The sequence below is a fragment of the Lutra lutra genome, chromosome 12, assembly GCF_902655055.1.
Source record: "Lutra lutra chromosome 12, mLutLut1.2, whole genome shotgun sequence".
NCBI classification, from domain to species: Eukaryota; Metazoa; Chordata; class Mammalia; order Carnivora; family Mustelidae; genus Lutra; species Lutra lutra.
Genome location: NC_062289.1, coordinates 60,392,249 through 60,412,099, shown reverse-complemented (window position 1 = coordinate 60,412,099; position 19,851 = coordinate 60,392,249). Strand labels below are relative to the sequence as shown.

At 39.9% G+C, this 19,851-nt stretch overlaps 1 protein-coding gene across 2 annotated transcripts in view; it reads left to right on the top strand.

The window, feature by feature from the left end:
* The window catches only part of PIEZO2 (piezo type mechanosensitive ion channel component 2), a 471,611-nt gene that overhangs the window by 438,612 nt on the left and 13,148 nt on the right, over positions 1-19,851 (top strand). For both annotated transcript variants that reach the window (XM_047697821.1, XM_047697822.1), the window contains 7 exons: positions 2,763-2,945; positions 6,670-6,922; positions 7,872-8,004; positions 9,920-10,067; positions 10,165-10,379; positions 16,504-16,662; positions 18,575-18,722. In XM_047697821.1, the coding sequence (XP_047553777.1) occupies positions 2,763-2,945; positions 6,670-6,922; positions 7,872-8,004; positions 9,920-10,067; positions 10,165-10,379; positions 16,504-16,662; positions 18,575-18,722 (1,239 nt within the window). The remainder of the gene's footprint in view (positions 1-2,762; positions 2,946-6,669; positions 6,923-7,871; positions 8,005-9,919; positions 10,068-10,164; positions 10,380-16,503; positions 16,663-18,574; positions 18,723-19,851) is intronic.

The window sequence follows — 19,851 nt, the reverse complement described above, 5'->3', positions numbered from 1 at the left end:
ACAGAGAAGGAAACAGCTTTAGTGAGACTAAATAATTCACCAGAGTTACCCAGCTGGCAAACGGTGGGGTAGGCTTTTGAAATCTGCTCATGTATCCTGTGATATTAGCCACTGAGATAATGTGTTATGCAGAATTAAGTGTGGTGCCTGGTGCTGGTGGATGTCCAGTGACTGGACACTGAATTATACAATACAGTAATCATTGTGAATATAGTTTGGTACAATGGGTATATTTGGTATAATGTATATTTGGCACATTTGGTACAACGGGTATATTTCCCATTTTTAAGCCTAAAAGCCAGTGTCCACACACCTAAACACAAAGCCATATAAGCACCTACCTAAAAATCTGAATGACACAAGGGTAAGATACCTTATTTCCATCAAATGTAAAGGGACAGGAGACAGTCTTCCCAATTGTCTAAACCTGCTTTTCAGTCCTTCCCCCATTAAATATATACAAGATCACAAATTCCCATAACAACAATAAAACTGGGAATAAAATGGGAGACTTGATAGACTTTGTGCCTTGGGTTATTATAGTTCTTTGTGTTCTGAGAACGTCTCAGAATCAGTCTGAGAAGAAGACTGATTTTCTTACCTGGCTCATAAGGGAAAGTTTTTGCTAACGATGATGCTATGATTGCTTCTTAAAGGAAAGAACTCAAGATGGATATACATTTAGATTCTAGAAATTGTGTTGGTTTATAGGTAGTTCAATAAAATGAAACAAAGTTGTTCAAATCATCTCAAAAGCATCAGTTTAAACTATCATGTATCTCTTTTCCATAATAATTATTTAAATACATTTAAATGCTTATAAAAATAAAAGATGCAAAACCAAATTTGTGTCTATTATTTTAAGTAGGCTGTCCATCACACTCTTGTCAAAATAATAGCTTGTAAGTATTATTTCCACTACATCACTTTGTGATCTGGGATGTAAATGACTCCCCATTGGGGAATGGGTCTGTTCTCTCTAACACCTCTGAGTGAGGGAGTTTCTAACCTAGAAGGGGAAGAAGAGCAGGTACTAAGAACTTAGAAAAGGGAACAAGAGCTAATTATATGTAGCTTTCATCATAAAATAAAATCTTCTTTTTTAAGTTAAACTGGGTTCTCCATTTTCTCCTTCACACCGAGGAGTGAGGAAGTGGAAAATTAAGTTGGTGTTAATTCACTCTACAACTTAGACTGTGTGCCAAAACCCTAGAACTGTGCTAGGCATGAGAAAAGGACAATAAGTTTTGTTTTGTTTTGTTTTTAAGTTGTTTTCTGTTTCTCAATGGCTCACAGACCAATGTGGCAAAATATGTTGTAAACAAATAACTGCTCTATAATATGACACAAAACTGCATTAGAGTATACAAAAAATGATGGATACTGTGCCTCATGCAGCTTAATGGGTACAGGGAGGAGGCTATCATGGCCATTTATCAGCAGAAGGCATCTTAGACCTGAGTCTTAAGGGATGAATGTAAGGTCACCAAAGGATGGAAAGCAAAGGGAGGTGCAAGTCATTGGGAATAACCCATGCAAAGAAACAAAGGCATAAGATATTCTGGCATGTGCCAGGAATGACAGCTGGATGTGAGGGCTGGTAAGCAGGCTGTGAGTGAACAGCACAGTAGCAGGATCTCAGGAATGTCAACACAGTTTATGCTCAGGACTTTCTCCTCTTGGTATGGGAATATTTGAACAGAGGCATGACTCAGATATGCTTGTCTTTAGCAAGGTTTTACACAAAATGAAAGTGAAGGTATGGAGACCAGCTAGGAATCCGTCTTAACCATCTGGGTGAGAGGTCATAGGATGTGAACTTACCCAACGGCGATAAGGCTAAGATGAGTGGGTAAATGAGAAGTTTTAGTAAATGACTAAAAGAGTTTGGGGTGTGAGTGAGAATGGGAAAGGCGATGTGATCTTCAGATTTCTGCTCTGGCATCCTGGATATGGCGGTGCTGCTCAGCACAATAAGGAGCATAAGACCGTTTCTGCTTTTTGCAGAAGCTTGACTGTAAGAAGGAGAGAGACAGGAGAAGAGGTAAAACTAAACTCTAGGTCAAAAGAGGACTTTTAAAATATTTTTATTGATGAATTGCATATATTGCAATTAACCTCTGCTGACACAAATGTTAGAGGTATGCTTAAATGAGACACATCAATTTTCTCATGTGTTTTTATTGCAAATAGCCTCGCTACAACATTTATACCCTGAACCAGTCACCATAACTGGCAAGTTTTTGTTTTATTTACTTTTATTTCTTCTTGAGGAGAACTTCCAGAGAGCAATAAAACGGTGAGAAGAAAGAGGTCAGAGGAAAGTGAAAATAGGCCTCAAAACTACCTGAGATGCTCAGAAGGACAACAAATTAAAGCAATACGTAAAATATGAACTTCTTTTTGTTCAAGCTTTTCCTCATTACCATTTTAATAACTGAATAATTATATAAATATCTCATTAAATCAATATGAATTAGCCAACTCTTCAAAAGTAGAGAAAGTCATTTGAGTAGGTGTCATGGGTAACCTGATGGGGCTTCATGTATGTGCAATGAGAAGCCTTAATGAGAGTAAAATACTACTCTGGGTCTAAAGTCCATGTGAGAATGATAAAGTTATTATTCCACATAATTTTGTTCATTCTTATCATCAAAACTATGAAATGATATTTTAATTTTTTATATCACTGTTTTTCATATATAACCATTTTTAAAAAGGAGTAATTTTTTTTTTTTTTCATTTCCATCATGTGTGTGTAGGTGGCAATTGTGGTCAAGTATTTTTTCCAATTTGGGTTCTTTCCCTGGAACAAGAATGTGGAATTGAACAAAGATAAACCTTACCACCCACCTAATATCATAGGAGTGGAAAAGAAAGAAGGTTATGTCCTTTATGATCTCATCCAGCTCTTGGCTCTTTTCTTCCATCGGTCAATTTTGAAGGTACGGCCCATGAACACCTGACCAGCACATGTTGATAATTGCAGCCACCTGTGATATTCCTGGAGAACCTGAACATTAGGATTGGTCATGAGGCCAGTGGGCCAATGAGTGCATCTACTTGTATGCTCTTTTTCTTTTTTTTAACAGTTGTATTCATTTAGTGGACATTTTCTCTAACGCAATGTGCTCAATAATGGAACTTGTTATAAATTTGGGAGAAAATTCCCCCATATTTCTACTTCTATTATGAACATATCCTACTTAATCCATATTTGTGGGAATTGCTTGGATGGTGTGAAAAATCTTCATGCCTAATACACTAAATTCTGCTCCATGTTTAAGCCAGAACACAAGAGAGCTACAATTTAGGAAGTGTCATATTGCCTCTCATCTCAAGTCTAACTTCTGCCTAACTTCTTTTAGTAGAATTGCTTTTGTTTGATACTTCTTGCCATGAAACTATTAGCTTCAGTGAGAGGCCATACATTAAATGGTTGAGTGAAGCCCAGAGCTGTACTTCTTGTAAGCTTATTGAGAAAGCCATTCATTACACTACTCTGGGAAGACCTATCTACAAGATGGCCTGTCTCAGAGTCAGCAACTCTTGTCATCCCCCTGAAAAAACCATGTGGGTCTTTCTTCTTGTACACTGTGAACTATAAGCTAAGCTTTCAAATATACTGCTCAACTCTAAAAATTAGAAATTTCTGCATAATATACATTTTATGTATAAATGAGCCAATTGTCACTACTTTACTTCCACCTCTTATTTTAACCTCGTCTCCTTTTATAAAATATTTCAATTTCATCTTATCAAGAAGTATCTTTATTCATTCCTGTTTATTAAAGATTTTGTTTAGTTATTTTACAGGGAGACACACAGCGAGAGAAGGAACACAAACAAGGGAGAAGGAGAGGGAGAAGCAGGCTTCCTGCTGAGGAGAGAGCCCAATTTGGGGTTTGATCCCAGGACCCTGAGCCAAAGGCAGACGCTTAACAATTGAACCACCCAGGCGCCCTATTAGTTCTTTTTTAGAATAAGCAGACATAAGTTAATACACACACACACATATACAGACATATGTAATAGTGTGTTTGACTTCTGTCCTACTCAGTATGCTATTTCAAACTGGGCTTCCTCTACATATTGCTTGGTCAGGATCTTAACTCTGTCTTCACCATCTTGCAAAATGTGCTAGTCTCTAACCTTCCACTCAGGGGGAGCCTTACCTGGGTCACAGGAGAGTGGTGGGTTTGCAAAGGTATATTATCCAAGGAAACCAGTTAGCCAGAATTGAATTTGCCTAAAATTTCCAGTTCTTCTGATAAATTATCTGAATTCATACAGTTTACTAATTCTTGTTCTGAATATATTAACAAATATAGTAACATCATTATTTTAGTTCTAGAAATTGAAGCTTAAATTTCTGCATTTAAGACATGGTGGCATTATGTTGTATGTCAATTATACCTCAATTAAAAAAAAAAAAAAACGACATGACCGTATAAATCTGGTCACTTCAGAACTCCCTTGCAACTTGCTATATCCTTTTGTGCATCATTTTAAAAATTTGTGGGAGCACCCAAGTGGCTCAGTTGGTTAAGCATCCAACTCTTGATTTGAGCTCAGGTCATGATCTCAAGGTTGTGAGATTGAGTCCTGTATTTGGCTCTGAGTGGAACATGGAGCCTGCTAAAGATTCTGTCCCTCTCCCTGGACCCCTCCCCTGCTGCTCACTCTCTCTCTAAAAAAATTTTTTAAAGTTAAAAATTAAAAAAATTAAAAAGTTTTATAAATCTTTGGACATTTGTGCTGCCTTTTTACTAATATTTAAATGGTTTAACAGTTATAATTGTATATTTAAAGCATACAATAAGCAAAATGTTGGTGCTTCATATTGATATACTTACTCTGATTTCTTCTTAGAATATATCATATTTATGATGACTGTATTTGAAGTACTATTATGCTAAAATTTTGGCTAATGAAATGAAAAATGGTTTCTGGAATGACAAATCTTTTCATAAGAAGACAAAACTACCCTACAGCTTTGCAAACCTATTAAGCAATGCTATGGAAACCAAACAACTCCAACCATATGGAAATTTCAAAAGCAGTTAAAACTATCCTATTTGGTATGAGTTTCTAGAAATTTTATAAATAATTGGAAGAGTTCACTAACAAATATGCTACTACAAAAGTAGTAAAAGAATCTAAGTATGTTCAAATGTTGGCAAAAGAAGAAGCAACTTTTAAAATGATTTAAAAGAAATTAATAGAAGTTGAAAATTCCCATTATGAAAATCTAGAATGTTTGCTATGTTTATAATAGCATCCATTGAATAACTTTTAGAAATAATGTATTTATATAGATTTAAGAAGTCTGTAAATTAGATGACTTTTTCTCTTAATGAATTGATCATTTTCCAAGTTATTTTTTGACCAACTGAATTTTGGCAAATTGGCCTGGAGCTCTTGTCCTCTATAGCCTGTGTCAGAGGGAGGACTGGGCAAGGTCTTAGGGAATAAATGCATACCTTGGCAGTCTGGGAACCCAGAAGACCGTGGGCTCACTGGGTGGCTTTGAACTGAAGCAGGAAGTTCATTGGAAGGGGAATTTTCTATCCAGGTAGCATCTTGCACCAGCAAGGTCCCTGGTTTTTCTCAGCCTCTTCTGCTGTCCTTCCTCCTATCTGTCCTACCAGGCCCCTTTGCTTATTCTTTGAAGCAAAATCCAGACTCTGCAGAGTGCGTCATAATCCCTATCTAATATGAGGACCAATATTTTTTGGGTAAAGCATTTGCAGTACTGTTCCTGACTCAGCCATGTGTGAGCCAGAGGTTCACATCTTACTGTGTATGTTGACAGAGGGAAGCATCATTATTCAAGTGTAGATACTTGGTGAACATGCGGCCATGGGAGTAAATTCACCCACTGATATTTAAAATGCTACTTGTAAGCACAGAGAAGGATGTTCTAGAAAGTGCTTTCACTCAGGAACATGTCAAGTGATTCTAATTTCACCTTTACTCCATCTGCCAAACATTATCTACCTCCATGTCAGTTAATGAGCCATGCTCTTATGATCTACACTCTCTCATTCCCCTTCTACTGCGACCATCATAAACATCTAGATAAAAAGCTTTCTTAGAATCCATTGATTTTCTAATCTTTTCTCCACTTTACTGTATGAATGACAAAAAAATTATAGTGTATTTAAAGTGTACCCTGCGGTGATGTGATTTACGAAGACACTGTGAAAGGATCCCTTCCATGGAATCCCATCACCTCCCATATGTATTTGTGTTCTTTGGTCTTTTCCTTTATTTATGTATTTATTTATTTAAAGATTTATTTATTTATTTGACAAAGATCACAAGTAGACAGAGAGGCAGGCAGGGAAAGAGGGGGAAGCAGGCTCCCCGCCAAGCAGAGAGCCCAATGCAGGGCTTGATCCCAGGACCCTGGGACCATGACCTGAGCCGAAGGCAGAGGCTTTAACCCACTGAGCCACCCAGGCGCCCCTATTTATTTATTTATTTATTTGGTGAGAACATTTAAATTCTAACTCAGCACATGTCAGTTATATAATACAGTGTCACCAACTACAGTCACCATACCTCACGTCTGGCTTTCTAATCATGGGGGATGAAATACTGTAGGGAAGAATGTAGCTCCCTCCCTTGGAACGCCCCCCTGAGTTGTCCCTTATGCTTTCTCAGTGCCATGGCTTGTGGGATGAAGACGACATCACCGACAGTGGCACGGACAAGGAAGAGTCAGATGATGAGCTCTCCCTCAGTCGTGGCAGGAGAGCCTCCTCCGATTCTCTGAAATCCATCAACCTGGCTGCGTCGGCAGAGTCAGTACACGTGTCCTTCCCAGAGCAGCCTTCTGCCATCCGGAGGAAGCGATCAGGAAGCAGCTCCCAGATATCCCCCAGATCCAGCTTTTCTTCCAATAGGTCCCAAAGAGGTATCTGTCACAAGATATCTTTAGGCTAGAGTAACTCCTGAGTTTTCTGGTTCTTCTGGTACTAGTGATCTGGGTCTCCAGTAAAGGGGTTTACTGGGTCCTGTCAAAGAGATATATTGTGATACGAAAAGAAAGTACTTTGAAAACAGACAGACCCGAGTTCAGATCCTCTCTCAGCTGTGTGACCTGGGACGGTCACTTCATTCTTCAAAATGTCTGATTCCTTCCCAGGACAAAGACTTCAGGTAGTTGTGCAAAAGTGCTAGGACACTGCCCATGTGGGCACATGCTAATTTTTAAGTCATATCCAGAGAATTCTGCTGGGTGTGGCCAGAATGCTATAAAGCAGAATTCATTTTGAAAATATTTTTACATTTAATCAAGGGAACTTTTAGCAAAACTATCTATTTATACTCTCGTTCATTTCTTATAAGCTAGTGAGTATCACCAGCAGATAGACAGGCCCGATAGTTGCCACTCTTGGAGAAAATGGGTTTTTGTATGTATAGTGCTCCTGTCTGAAGCTTTCCAAGCACCTGCGTATCCATCTTCGGAATATACTTTTCAGGCAGACACCGGCAGTCGTCTGATATCCACTTTGCAGTTAGAGAAATATAGACATGAAAAAGGCTTGGGTCACTGACCCGATCTGGAAACCCCACAACCTGGGGTCCCTTCTTCCAGTCTCTTTCTTCTGGGGATAAATATCCCATAACAACCTCAGAAAGAGTGAGTGTTGGGTGTAGAAGTCCACAGATGCATTTTACTGGGGAGGCAAAGGTGAAACTGCAGGTTCCCATCCTTAGTCACTGTTCTTACAGGCACCTGTGTATGCGCACTCTAAATCTACTTCACGCCATCCCTCCGCCCTGGGGGTCCCAGGGGTTTCTGTGGTTCTTATGTCAACAAACCCGTAACTCAGAACATCTTGGTTTCTTTGTATTTCTAGGCAGCACAAGCACAAGGAACAGCAGTCAAAAAGGAAGCAGTGTTTTAAGCATCAAGCAGAAAAGCAAAAGGGAACTTTATATGGAAAAGCTTCAAGAACATTTAATCAAAGCAAAAGCATTTACCATAAAGAAGTGAGTGCCTGAACACACTTGCGTGGTGTGTTTTATTTTAGGGCGAGAAAGCTGGTATGAATTGCTTGATATAAACCAGGACTAAAGGGCAGAGAAGTTACTTCTCATATCGCAGATATCATCTGCTTAAGGCAGAAGGAAATGACCAGTTATCCTATTGTTCTTAATGGAGATATAACTGACATATAATATCAGGTTAAGTTCAGGTGTACAACATAATGATTCAATATATGCATATGCTGGGGAATGATCACCACAATTGTCTAGCTAACGTTCATCACCACGTATAGTCGCAAAATTTTTTTCTTATAATGAGACTATTTAAGATTAATGTACAGTACAGGATTAATTAACTGTTGTCACCATGCTGCACATTACAGCTCAGGACTAACTCATTTCATAACTGGAAGGTTGTATGCTTTGACCCCCTTCACCTATTTGCCCAGTCCCCACTCTGGCAACAACCAACTTGTTCTCTATATTTATGAGTATGGATTTTTTATTTTGATTTTTCTTTAGATTCCATATATTAGCAAGATCATATGTTATCTGATAGTCTCTGACTTGTTCCATGTATAATATATATATTTCAATGTATGCCATTGTTTGTGTGTGTGTCTGTATACACATTTTTGTTTTCCATTTATCCATCAATGGACACTTAGGCGTCTTCCCTATCTCGGCTATTGTAAATAATGCTGCACTGAACCTGGGGTGCAGACATCTTTTTGAGTTAGTAGTTTTCGTTTCCTTCAGATACATACCCAGAAGTAGAATTGCTGTCTCATATGGTAGCTCTGTTTTTGAATTTTAGGGGGAGCCTCCGTATTGTTTTCTACCATGACTGCCCCAATTTACATTCTTACCAACAGTGCACAAGGGTTCCCTTCTTTCCACATCCTCACCAACACCTGTTATTTCTTATCTTTGTGATGATAACCATTCTAACAGGTGTGAGGGGATGTGTTGTTTTTAAAAATCAATTTTCAGTGTGATTCATTTTTATATCCATTATGTTCATAAGCACAGTTTTCCTATTTGAAGAATAAATGATTTCAGGATTCCTGGTTCAGGATTTCCCAAGCATCATCATGCTAAAGCCCAACCAGACAGATAGGGGTATGATGTCAAAGTTGGAAGGGACTTAGAGAAACACTCTCAACCAAGAGAGTGGAAACTAAGGTCCTATGTCACACAGCTGGTCTCCAACAAAATGCTCGCCATCCCATGTCCAAGTGCCAGGGACATAGGGCAGCAGATGAGCCACAGGAATGGAGGAGGTTCTGGAGGGATAGCCCTGAATGTGGGCTCCAAGACCAGGTGGGCCATCCAAACTGAACACGGCCTTGAATTGAAGGCAGAGGCTGGACAGAACAAGGTGCAGTCAAAAGCCCAAGGCACCACCTGGGAACAAGGACCCAAACAGGAGAAGAGCAGGGACTACCTAATGTGTCCCTGGTGTTCGGGTCAGACTCCAGGTCTAAGCACTGCCATGTAGCCCCACACAATTCTCACCCCATCCCTGAGTCTCAGGTCTGCTTCTTACCCCAGTTTTCCAGTAGAGGAAATAAAACACAGAGAACTAGGGAGCATGCTTAGGGGCTCCCAGAGAGGGAGTCATTGAATCGGGTGACAAACCCCCCACCTTGAGACCTGAGACCACTGTTATGCTTCAAGCATGAGAAGAGGCCTGTGGTCTCATCAGCAAAGAGGGCTAGAGTGCCTTCCTTGGCAAGGAATTTGTCTATGCTCTCTGTTAGAGCAGGAGGCCCCTGTAGCCGACTCTGCTAAGCCTTAAGAGGGAGGTGTGACCTGCTTGGAAAGAGGGATGCAGAGGAATGGAATGATGGCAGTATCTGGTCATTCCTCCCATCCGCCCCTCCTGAAGCAAGTGCTGGGGGTCTCTGTTTTGCAGGACTCTGCAAATATATGTGCCCATCAGACAGTTCTTCTATGATCTCATCCACCCAGACTACAGTGCTGTGACCGACGTGTATGTGCTCATGTTCCTGGCTGACACTGTTGACTTTGTCATCATCGTCTTTGGCTTTTGGGCCTTCGGGGTAGGTTGGGGACAAAGGCCACCACATGTCCAATGAGTAAGAGGGATGCTGTCCTGTGAAATGCCACTCATGGGTGAACCTGTTGTTTCCTTACCAGAAACACTCAGCAGCAGCAGATATCACCTCTTCACTGTCGGAGGACCAGGTTCCTGGGCCGTTTTTGGTGATGGTCCTCATTCAGTTTGGAACCATGGTGGTGGACCGAGCCCTATACCTGAGGAAGACTGTACTGGGAAAGGTCATTTTTCAGGTCATTCTCGTGTTTGGAATTCATTTCTGGATGTTCTTCATCCTGCCTGGTGTGACTGAGAGGTAAGGTGGAAGCTGGAGACGTGCACCCACTATAATGCAAATATATTCCAGGTTATCATCCCATAGGCATGGCCACAACAAAATGACCAGGTACAGACGGAAGCATGACAGAACAGCACCATGGGTTGGAAAAGTGAGAGGTCTTCATCAGCATTAAATTCAGTGTGACTCCAAAATGTGAACTGATTCCTCAAAAGCATTTTATTGCATGTCCGTACGTATTCATGGAAATAGGATATTCAGAATGAGAGAAGAGATCTGAGTAAACCAGGGTTCTCCCATTGTCATTGTCTCTATACCTTAGTAGACAGAGATGAACTGAGACATGGTCTTACAGGCATTCCTAAAAGGATGAGAGGATATCAGACTATGTCATATGAATAGTGGATGAAAAAAAATGGACACCATTTAGTAGAAGAAAATATAGAGGGGTGGTGGGTGGCAGAGGACAGTAGTGTCTGCCACATAGGGTAGTTGTAAACAGCAACGTGACAGTGTTTGGAAAGCACCTGACAGGAAGAGGGTAGGAGAGGGAAGCATTCATCTCCATGACGCCATGATGCTGCCATTGTTAAAAAAGCTATTGGTGCTGGTTAAGATGCACTAGAGATGAGGTCAGAGTGGGAGAGGCACATAAAAAGAGGAAACTAATGGTCGATGGGGAAAGGGCTAGTGAGATCCTTGGAAATGGCTGGCTCCTGCCTTGCCCTCTGTCTCCTTGAAATCTAAGCTCCAGCCATATTGAACCTCTTTAGTTACTAGAGGGCACCACATTCTCCTGCACCTCAAAGGAGGCTTGCTGCTCTTCTGACCCATAACCAACCCATTCTTTTTCCTCACTCTTTAGATTTCCCAGGCTGCCTCCACTGGAAACACAACTTGGGACCAAACCAGTGCTTAATGCATGAGCAAATGAGTGGGTCAGTGGATAGAAGAGAAACAAGGGGGACTAGTATAAATGGGAGGTAATGGGAGCAAAGAGTCAGCACTAGAGCACGTGGGAGCACCCCTATAATGTAATAATAATGATCAATTTAATTAACATATCATTAAAAGTCTTCACGTTTAACAGGAAAATTGATCTTTTTATCATAACTCAAGGGTCATTCCTGGCCAAGCCTCATGAATAACAAGCCAATCAGGCTGGCTAATGCTTTTCCAAAGTGTGACTAGAAAGTAATGAAAAGTTCTCTCATTTATGTGCTTCATAACTTGACTCAGTTGTCATTCCTAACAAGGAAATTCAGATCTCTTCTGACAATGTTGGAGCTACATGTCTGCTCTCACCCAGTGGGCTAGGCTTTGACCTTTTGATTTCAGTGGCAATGCAAATATTTTAAAAGGGAGAATGGAATTAGGATAATTTTCCATGAGTCTGAAGTAGAACTAAGTAAAGAAAGGATTTTTTTTCCCCCAGAAGACTACCAACAGCCCAGTAAGTTTTTCATGCCACACCGTGTATGGAGAGAGTGAACATAGCTTGGCTGATAAAATGATTCAGATTAAGGTGAACTTTTTGTAAAAATACTAGAATTTGTTCATGAGAACATTGTGGATCTTATTTGTTAGTCTTTAAGACAGAATAAACGTTATTTTCTAAATAAACCACATTCAACACCCATGGTAGTTAGATGATGAATGTTGATTATTTCTGTGACATTTGAAAACATCAACACACATTCTCCATCAGCCTTCCTAGAAACTCTTAATTTCAAAGTGAGAGAGACCTTTAAAATATTTCTAGACCCTACTAATTCTACAGATGAAGGTGGGTGAAACCAAACAGAAGAGGGATCTCCCAAAGTCACTCAACTAGTTAGTAGTGAGATCAGATCCCAATCACAGACCTCCTGACTCAATTGTTATGCTACACCTCTTCTCCCATGGGGAGCATCCTATACTTACTTCCAAGCAGTTTTGTTATGATAATATAACCTACTATTCATTATGCACTTATGAAAAGAATTTAATTTTTTCACCCCCAGAAGAGAGCTCCAGAACATTGATCTTGCCCTGTCTCGATAGGACAGTCCTCAACAAAGACTGATGCTTCCAGGACCATGGCAATGGCGAAGCCCTAGAGAAACATTTAGCAGGATCAAATCCCCAAATAGTTGGGTCGTTCCCACTTGCATGAGTTTCTTATTGATGCTGTAACAAATTACCACCAACTAAGGGCTTAAAACAAAATAAATTTATCACCTTAAAGTTGTGTAGGCCAGACGTCTGAAACAGGTCTCACTAGACTAAAATCAAGGTGCTGGCAGGGCTGCATTCCTTTCTAAAGGCCCTCGGGTGGGTCACCGGGATGGCTCGACTGGTTAAGTGACTACCTTCAGCTCAGGTCATGAGCCCAGGGTCCTGGGATCAAGCCCCACATCGGGCTCCCTGCTCAATTGGGAGCCTGCTTCTCCTCTGTTTCTGCTCTCTCGCTCACACTCACTCTCTCTCAAATAAATAAATAACATCTTTAAAAAATAAAATAAAATAAAATAACAAAAAAATAAAGTCTCTGGGGGAGAATCCCTTTACTTGCCTTTTCCAGTTTCTGGAGATGCTTTCCTTGGCTCATGGCCCCAACTTAGCCTTCAAAGGCAACCTCAGTGCATGGAATCCTCCTCTTGTTGCATTACTCTGAACATTCCTCTGCCATCTTGGCTGCTTCTGAGCACAGCTGAGAAAGATTTCTCCCTTGAAGGGCTTATTAACTAGATTCAACCCGCCTGGATAACCCAAGCACTCTCTCTACCTTGAATACCTTAACCAATCTCAAGTATAAAGTCTTCTTTGCCATGAAACATGACATATCAATAGGTTCTGAGGATTAAGCAATAATACCTTCCAAACCAAACAGAGCTGGAATGTTTGTTAAAATGACTGAATGAATGAAAACTTCTTTTGTGCATATTGAATTGCATAATCAATTCAATTTTTCATTTATTGAGCACCTGCTATGTCCAGGGCAATAGACCAGGCGAAAAGGGGCATGACATCCCTGTGACTAAAGCAGGGACCTGGCCCCTTGTGGGAAGGACCACACAATGGCTTCCATGTATTGAGGCAGTATGATAAATACTAAAAGTTTGACTGCAGTTGTACACCTAAAACTAATATAATGTTGTATGACAATAATATCTCAGTTTTTAAAGTAATAAAAACTTAGAAAGTTATCAAACAGTTCCATCATCCAGAAACTCTTCTTGTCCATTGTAGGACCCTTCTCCCTCACATCTAGCTTCTGGGACATGCATTTTCTGTTCTGTTACAATTTTGCCTTTCCCAGAATGTCGTATGAATGGAATCACACATTCCATGGCCTTGAAGGCTGGCTGTTTCCACTTGGCGTAGTGTATTTGATATTCATCCCTGGCGTGGCCTGTGTCAGTACTTAATTATTTTTTGTTGTTCAGTAATATTCTATCATATAAATGTTCCAAAGAGTGTTTAAATATAGAAAAGTTTAAGGACATTTGGGTTGTTTTTACTTCCTTTTTTAAAGATTTTATTTATTTATTTGAGAGAGAGAGAGAGAGGGAATGAGAGACAGAGAACATGAGGAAGGAGGGTCAGAGGGAGAAACAGACTCCCTGCTGGAGCAAGGAGCCCCATATGGGACTCAGTCCTGGGACTCCAGGATCATGACCTGAGCCAAAGGCGTTCACTTAACCAACTAAGTCACCCAGGTGCCCGAGTTGTTTTTACTTCTTTGGCAACTACAGATAAAGCTGCTATAAACATTTTTTGAGAATGGCCTCAGAGATCATTTCTGTCTCATCTCATGACCTCACCTCAATGGTCATTCCTAATGCAAAGGATTGCCCTATCTTTATTTTTGGATATTTAATTCAAGATATGTTAGGATTGGTGGGCCTTGAGTCTTCATTGCCAGCATGTCTGTGACAGCATACATTCATGACATTGCAAGCCGTATGCTGCCATCACTTGTTAACATGAAAATAATTCATTTTTTCTCCAGATATTGTTACTGAAAACTTAATTCATTATTGTGCAAAAGAAAACATTCATTAATAGTCATATTGTCTAAATCCTTTCAAAACAGGAAAAGAGTAAGGGAAGGTACACATTGGAACTGGAATTTCTGTATGGCTCTAAACCATACAGAAAAAAAATTATGGCTACTGGTTATAATATTGAGCATCAGAAAGCTCTGGTGTTTTGAATAATTAATCTGAAAAAATGGCATTTCTTGTGTATATGCATATGATTTAGTGCACGGACTTTCATTAGGTGCCTACAGTCTACAAAGCCCTGTGTGGCTGGTGCTCTGGGCGATGGAGAGATGAGTAAGGCATGATTCCAGCCTCCAGCAATAAAAAATGGAGAGATCACCAAAGAAATAGGTCTTTCAATATGGGACAAGCTTAATGTCCTTAATTAGATCTGACACAACTACTTCAGTAACTACAGATTAACTATAATTTATTCCAACTTGATTAATTTAAGGTTGTAGGAAGGGAAAGATTTGTTTGTTTGTTTTTAAGTTTTTATTTAAATTCCAGCTAGTTAACATACAGTGTAAAATGAGTTTGGGGTATACAATTTAGTGATTCAGCACTTAACATACAACACCCAGTGCTCATCACAATATGGGTTGGTCCTTTTATAAGGACTAGAAGACAATACAGTTTTAAGTCTTTGATTATAATTTTGATAAATATAGAGTTTCTCCTCATGCAGTTATTGTACAAATTATTTGTAAAAGCCAAGGGCATTTCCCTGCAGAGTTAAAAGAATGTTCTTTCCTACTACAATATCAATAGATACAGCCCCAGAAAGGCAGAGGAAAGGGATGGTTGAGATGGGGTCTCTGTAAAGTATCTGATGTGTTTATTAATAACTTGTCAAGTGCTAGATCATGGTCAAATATTTTTAATTTATTAGGAACTGAAATACCAAAGCTGGTTTCTTCACAGCAGAGACACTTACAAGCAATATTTTTGAGATTTCTACGTATTGAGATCTACATGGAGCTTACCAGACCCCTGGGACACAAAGATTCAAGCTTTCCTGGACGGTTCTTAGATCTGGTCAACTAAATAGCTATTTTCAGCTAAAAAAAATAACACATGTCAAAATTAAAAGTTAACAAGACAAATCCAAAATATAAAGAGTAATATACTACAGGTGTAAAAAACTTTAAGTGCTGCTCTTAATTTTAAACATAGGGAAAATGATACCTAGCTAGTGCTTGCCGAGTCAAAAGTCTTATGTTTCATTTCCTTTTAAACATGTATTGACCATGTTTAATATTCTTGTAGAATTCTGCCTTAATCCAAAGTTAAAAATGGTCCTGTGGCTCACCATCCTTTGAAAAGTGTTTCAGATTTGTTTCTGGTGTGAAATTTAGTTCCACCAAGTTTTTCCTCCAACTTATCCTAGCATTTATGAACTGTCCAGCACTATGGGTTTCTTCATCAATTATTCCCCACGAGAAGGGACTGCGATCTCTCTTGTTGGAGACATCATTAAGAAAAGAATGTTAGATCATGGAATCATAGATTTTCAGAGGTAGGGAAAATCTTCAAATAAAGTCATGGATGTCTTGAGCATGATGTCTTGAGGAGAAGTTGCTATGGTTTATAAACACAACTGGAACCCACATCTGGGTTTTAAAACTTTGTTAATCCATGACCTATCTCTAGCTCATTCAAAAACAAAAACAAACAAACAAAAAAATGAGGGGAGGAGGTAATTCACTTCTCAGAATACTTTCTCCTACATCTTCCATTTATGGGTCCTTTGTAGTAAAAAAAAAAATGCATTTTTTGATGAGCTTGATTTGGAACATGGTAGCATCTTCTTCCATGTTGGGAGAAAATATTAGTAAATTTGCTTAAAAATAAATGAATTTAATTATGGTCTAAAAAACTGAATAATGCACTAATACATTGGAGGCACCGTCTATATATATATATTTTTTTTTAATTATTAGATTTTCTTACCTTACTTTTTGCCTTTGAAGTGATCTATGTACAGAGGATTCCTTACAATTGGCTGAATTGACTCTAAGCGCCAGAGGGTCAATTAGGCTTTTCTTTTTTTAAATACTAAACTGATGTGATGTTGTAGCATTATTTCACTTTCCTGTGTTTTTACATTTTAGAAAGTTCAGCCAGAACCTGGTTGCTCAGCTTTGGTACTTTGTGAAATGTGTTTACTTCGGGTTGTCTGCCTACCAAATCCGTTGTGGCTACCCAACACGAGTCCTTGGAAACTTCCTCACCAAGAGCTACAATTATGTCAACCTCTTCTTGTTTCAAGGGTAAGGAAGGACACTCTGTATTGCCACAGTCACTCACGGAGGGGAGGCTGGTAAGAAAAAGGCATTCATTTTCCTCAGGAAGAAACAGGAAGGTGCAGAATGCTGATATAGGAATATGGAGCATCCCAGAACTCTTCACGATGTTCGGCAAAAGACAGATATGCCTCTTTAAATACCTTTCTGTGGATAATTGACACACATCTGGCCAGTATATCATTCTAAAATCAGCCACATGGCTTAATTTTCTATTGCTGTATCCTGAGTAATTACTGTGGTAATATTTCAGGATGAAAATAGGGATATATGATCTTTAAGTATTAATATATTTCTGGGCACAATAGAACAGAAATTTGGAATCTGGACTCTTTCAAAATACCATTGGGATTTTGTGTTTACAATAAGTGCCTCCGTTGACAAGGCAATTACATTTATTCCACCTAGCGTCAAACTAAATGCCACATGGCTTGCTTGTTCCTGATAGTAAGTTAGCTACTCAAATGAAGCATATTGGCTCTTTGTTGAAGATTTCTTTGGTAGTAGCTTCTCTCTGTTCCCTTGGAAATTGTACCACAGCATAAAAGGCCAGGCTGCTCATGGCACTGCTGGCTTCTCGGTTGTACCAGACCTAGGGATGGTGACGTAGTCACAGAAGAGCTGTCGAGCATGCTCACTGAGTCACTTGGTGTTGGTCTGAGGATGGCCTGGTATTTCTTCCAGGTGTTGGATTAGTGTTCACTTGGCAGAGCTGAGTGGCCTAGGGGAGAGGCCCTGAGGTGCACCTGGGTTCTCCAGCTGGAGAGAAGCTCTGTGTTAGTCAAGAAACAAGGAACAGCCTCCAGACCCAAGAGGAGCCCAGGCTAGCCCATTCCTAAATACAAGAAACAAAACCAGAATCTTATTAAATTTGGGCACCGACTAAGTCCACCAGGTGTGGGCTCTACTGTGTGCCACCAAACACTTGTCCTGCTCCCTCTTGCAGCAGTCATTTATCCTCATCTTTCAGGCACCAGCTACCTAACTTTTCCTAGCTCATTCAGCGGCAAAACTCCAATGTTCAATAATCCTCTGACCAACAAATTCTAACAAGCAAATGTTTAAAAAAATAAAATTATGGAGTTTCTTTGCAGAAGATATGTTCTTAAATATAGAAAATCCTAAAGACTCAACCAGAGACCTGTTGAAAGTAATCAACAAATTCAGTGTAAATTTGCAGGCTTTAAAATCAACACCCAGAAATCAGTGGTGTTTCCATATGCTAAAAACAAAATATCGTGGGGGGGGACAAAAACAAACAAACAAAAAACAAAGAAAACTATCTCATTCACAACATCACCAAAAATAATGAAGTATTCAGAGATAAATTTAATCAAAAAGATTAAACCCCTACAAAGCTTTGGTGAGAAAAATTGGAGAGGACACCTTCAAATGTATTTAAAAAGGGAATCCTGGGGCACCTGGGTGACTCAGTCAGTTAAGCATCTGCCTTCAGCTCAGGTCATAATCCCAGGGTCCTGGGATTGAGCCCTGGGATGGAGTCCCTGCTCAATGGGCAGTCTGCTTCTCCCTCTCCCTCTGCCCCTCCACCCACCGCTTGTGCTCTCTCTCACCCTCTTTCTTGAATAAATAAAAAAAAATTAAAAAGAAAAAAAATAAATAAAAAGGGAATCCTAATTTGTTAAGACCACCAACAAAAAGAAAAAAAAATAGAAAAATGAATGGGCAATACTAATTTATACATTGACTCATGATGGAAAGAGGTTGTAATTCCCAGTTGCATTTTACCATAAGGGTCGCCCTGAGAATTGTTTCTGAGTCATAGGGCTAAGATGACAGAGAACTACAAGAGCTCCTGGGGTTGAGAGGCTGATGGGGGCCACCCCACAACTATCTAACAAGATGTGGCTTCTGGCAGGTTCCGCCTCGTTCCATTTCTGACGGAGCTGAGGGCTGTGATGGACTGGGTGTGGACAGACACGACCTTGAGCCTTTCCAGTTGGATCTGTGTGGAGGATATCTATGCTCACATATTCATCCTGAAATGTTGGCGGGAGTCCGAAAAAGTAAGCCAGAAAAATGCCTGATCCTTTTTTGTTTCCCTTCCATCCAGGCTGGTTATGAGATTAATGTGAACATCTGCAAGTTTTGTAGCCAAATAAAGGGGGACAGGGGGGCAGAAATAGTGAGGATCTTTAAGTGTCCCATTGGTTTCCACCCCCTGGACTTGGGAATTTTGGACTCACTGTTGCCTTTAGTCAGCAATAGCGTCCAGATGTCTTCCCCTTTTGGCAAATGTATATTGTAGTTATTTTTAAAAGAAGAAATGATATATTGCTGTGTGACCCAATAATTCTTAAATGGCTCATTGGGGAGCAGAAGGGAATGTGGTACGGTAGAGAAAAGTGAGGTCAGGTGGCTTGGACTCAGGCTCACCCTCTGACTCATTCTTTGATGAGCGACAGGACAATAGGACTTCTTTGTACAGAGGAAATTGAACTACAAATATTTGCTTATTCTGTTAGATTGAATATTAAGATTTAAATGTGGATGGAATTACTCTTATTTATTGGATTTTTTCACAAGTTTAACATCTGAAACAGGAGTCTGTTGAATAATAGCAACAGGACCGCTCAACGATAATTAGCTGAGGTGGTATGAAATGTCTTTTTTTCTCTTCTCCGTAATACTCTCTTTGGAAAAGTTTCCTCTAGTCTATATACTTTCTAGTATGTTCTGTTGCTGCTTCTGGGAATTTCAGCTTCACAGGGCAGGGGCCCACTGACCTGTGGGCCCTATGTTTATGGGGTTCGTGGGAGTGAAGGAGATAGGGCTGGCAGTAAACTTAAAATCATAGAGCTTGTACTGATTTTTAAGGAGCAGAAAAGCTGTTAAAATGTCAGAATATGGTGGGGTGCCTGGGTGGCTTAGTCAATTAAGTGGCTGCCTTTGGCTCAGGTCATGATCCCATGGTCCTGGGATCGAGCCCAGCATTGGCATCCTGCTCAGCAGAGAATCTGCTTCTCCCTCTCCCTCTGCCTGCCACTCTGCCTACTTGTGCTCTCTCTCTGTGTCAAATAAAGAAATAAAATCTTTTTTAAAAATGACAGAATATGAGAGATATGAGAGATGTTCTACCAAAGGGACTTGGAGGGTAATAATCATGGTGACAAAGGACCTGGAAAATCATGACAA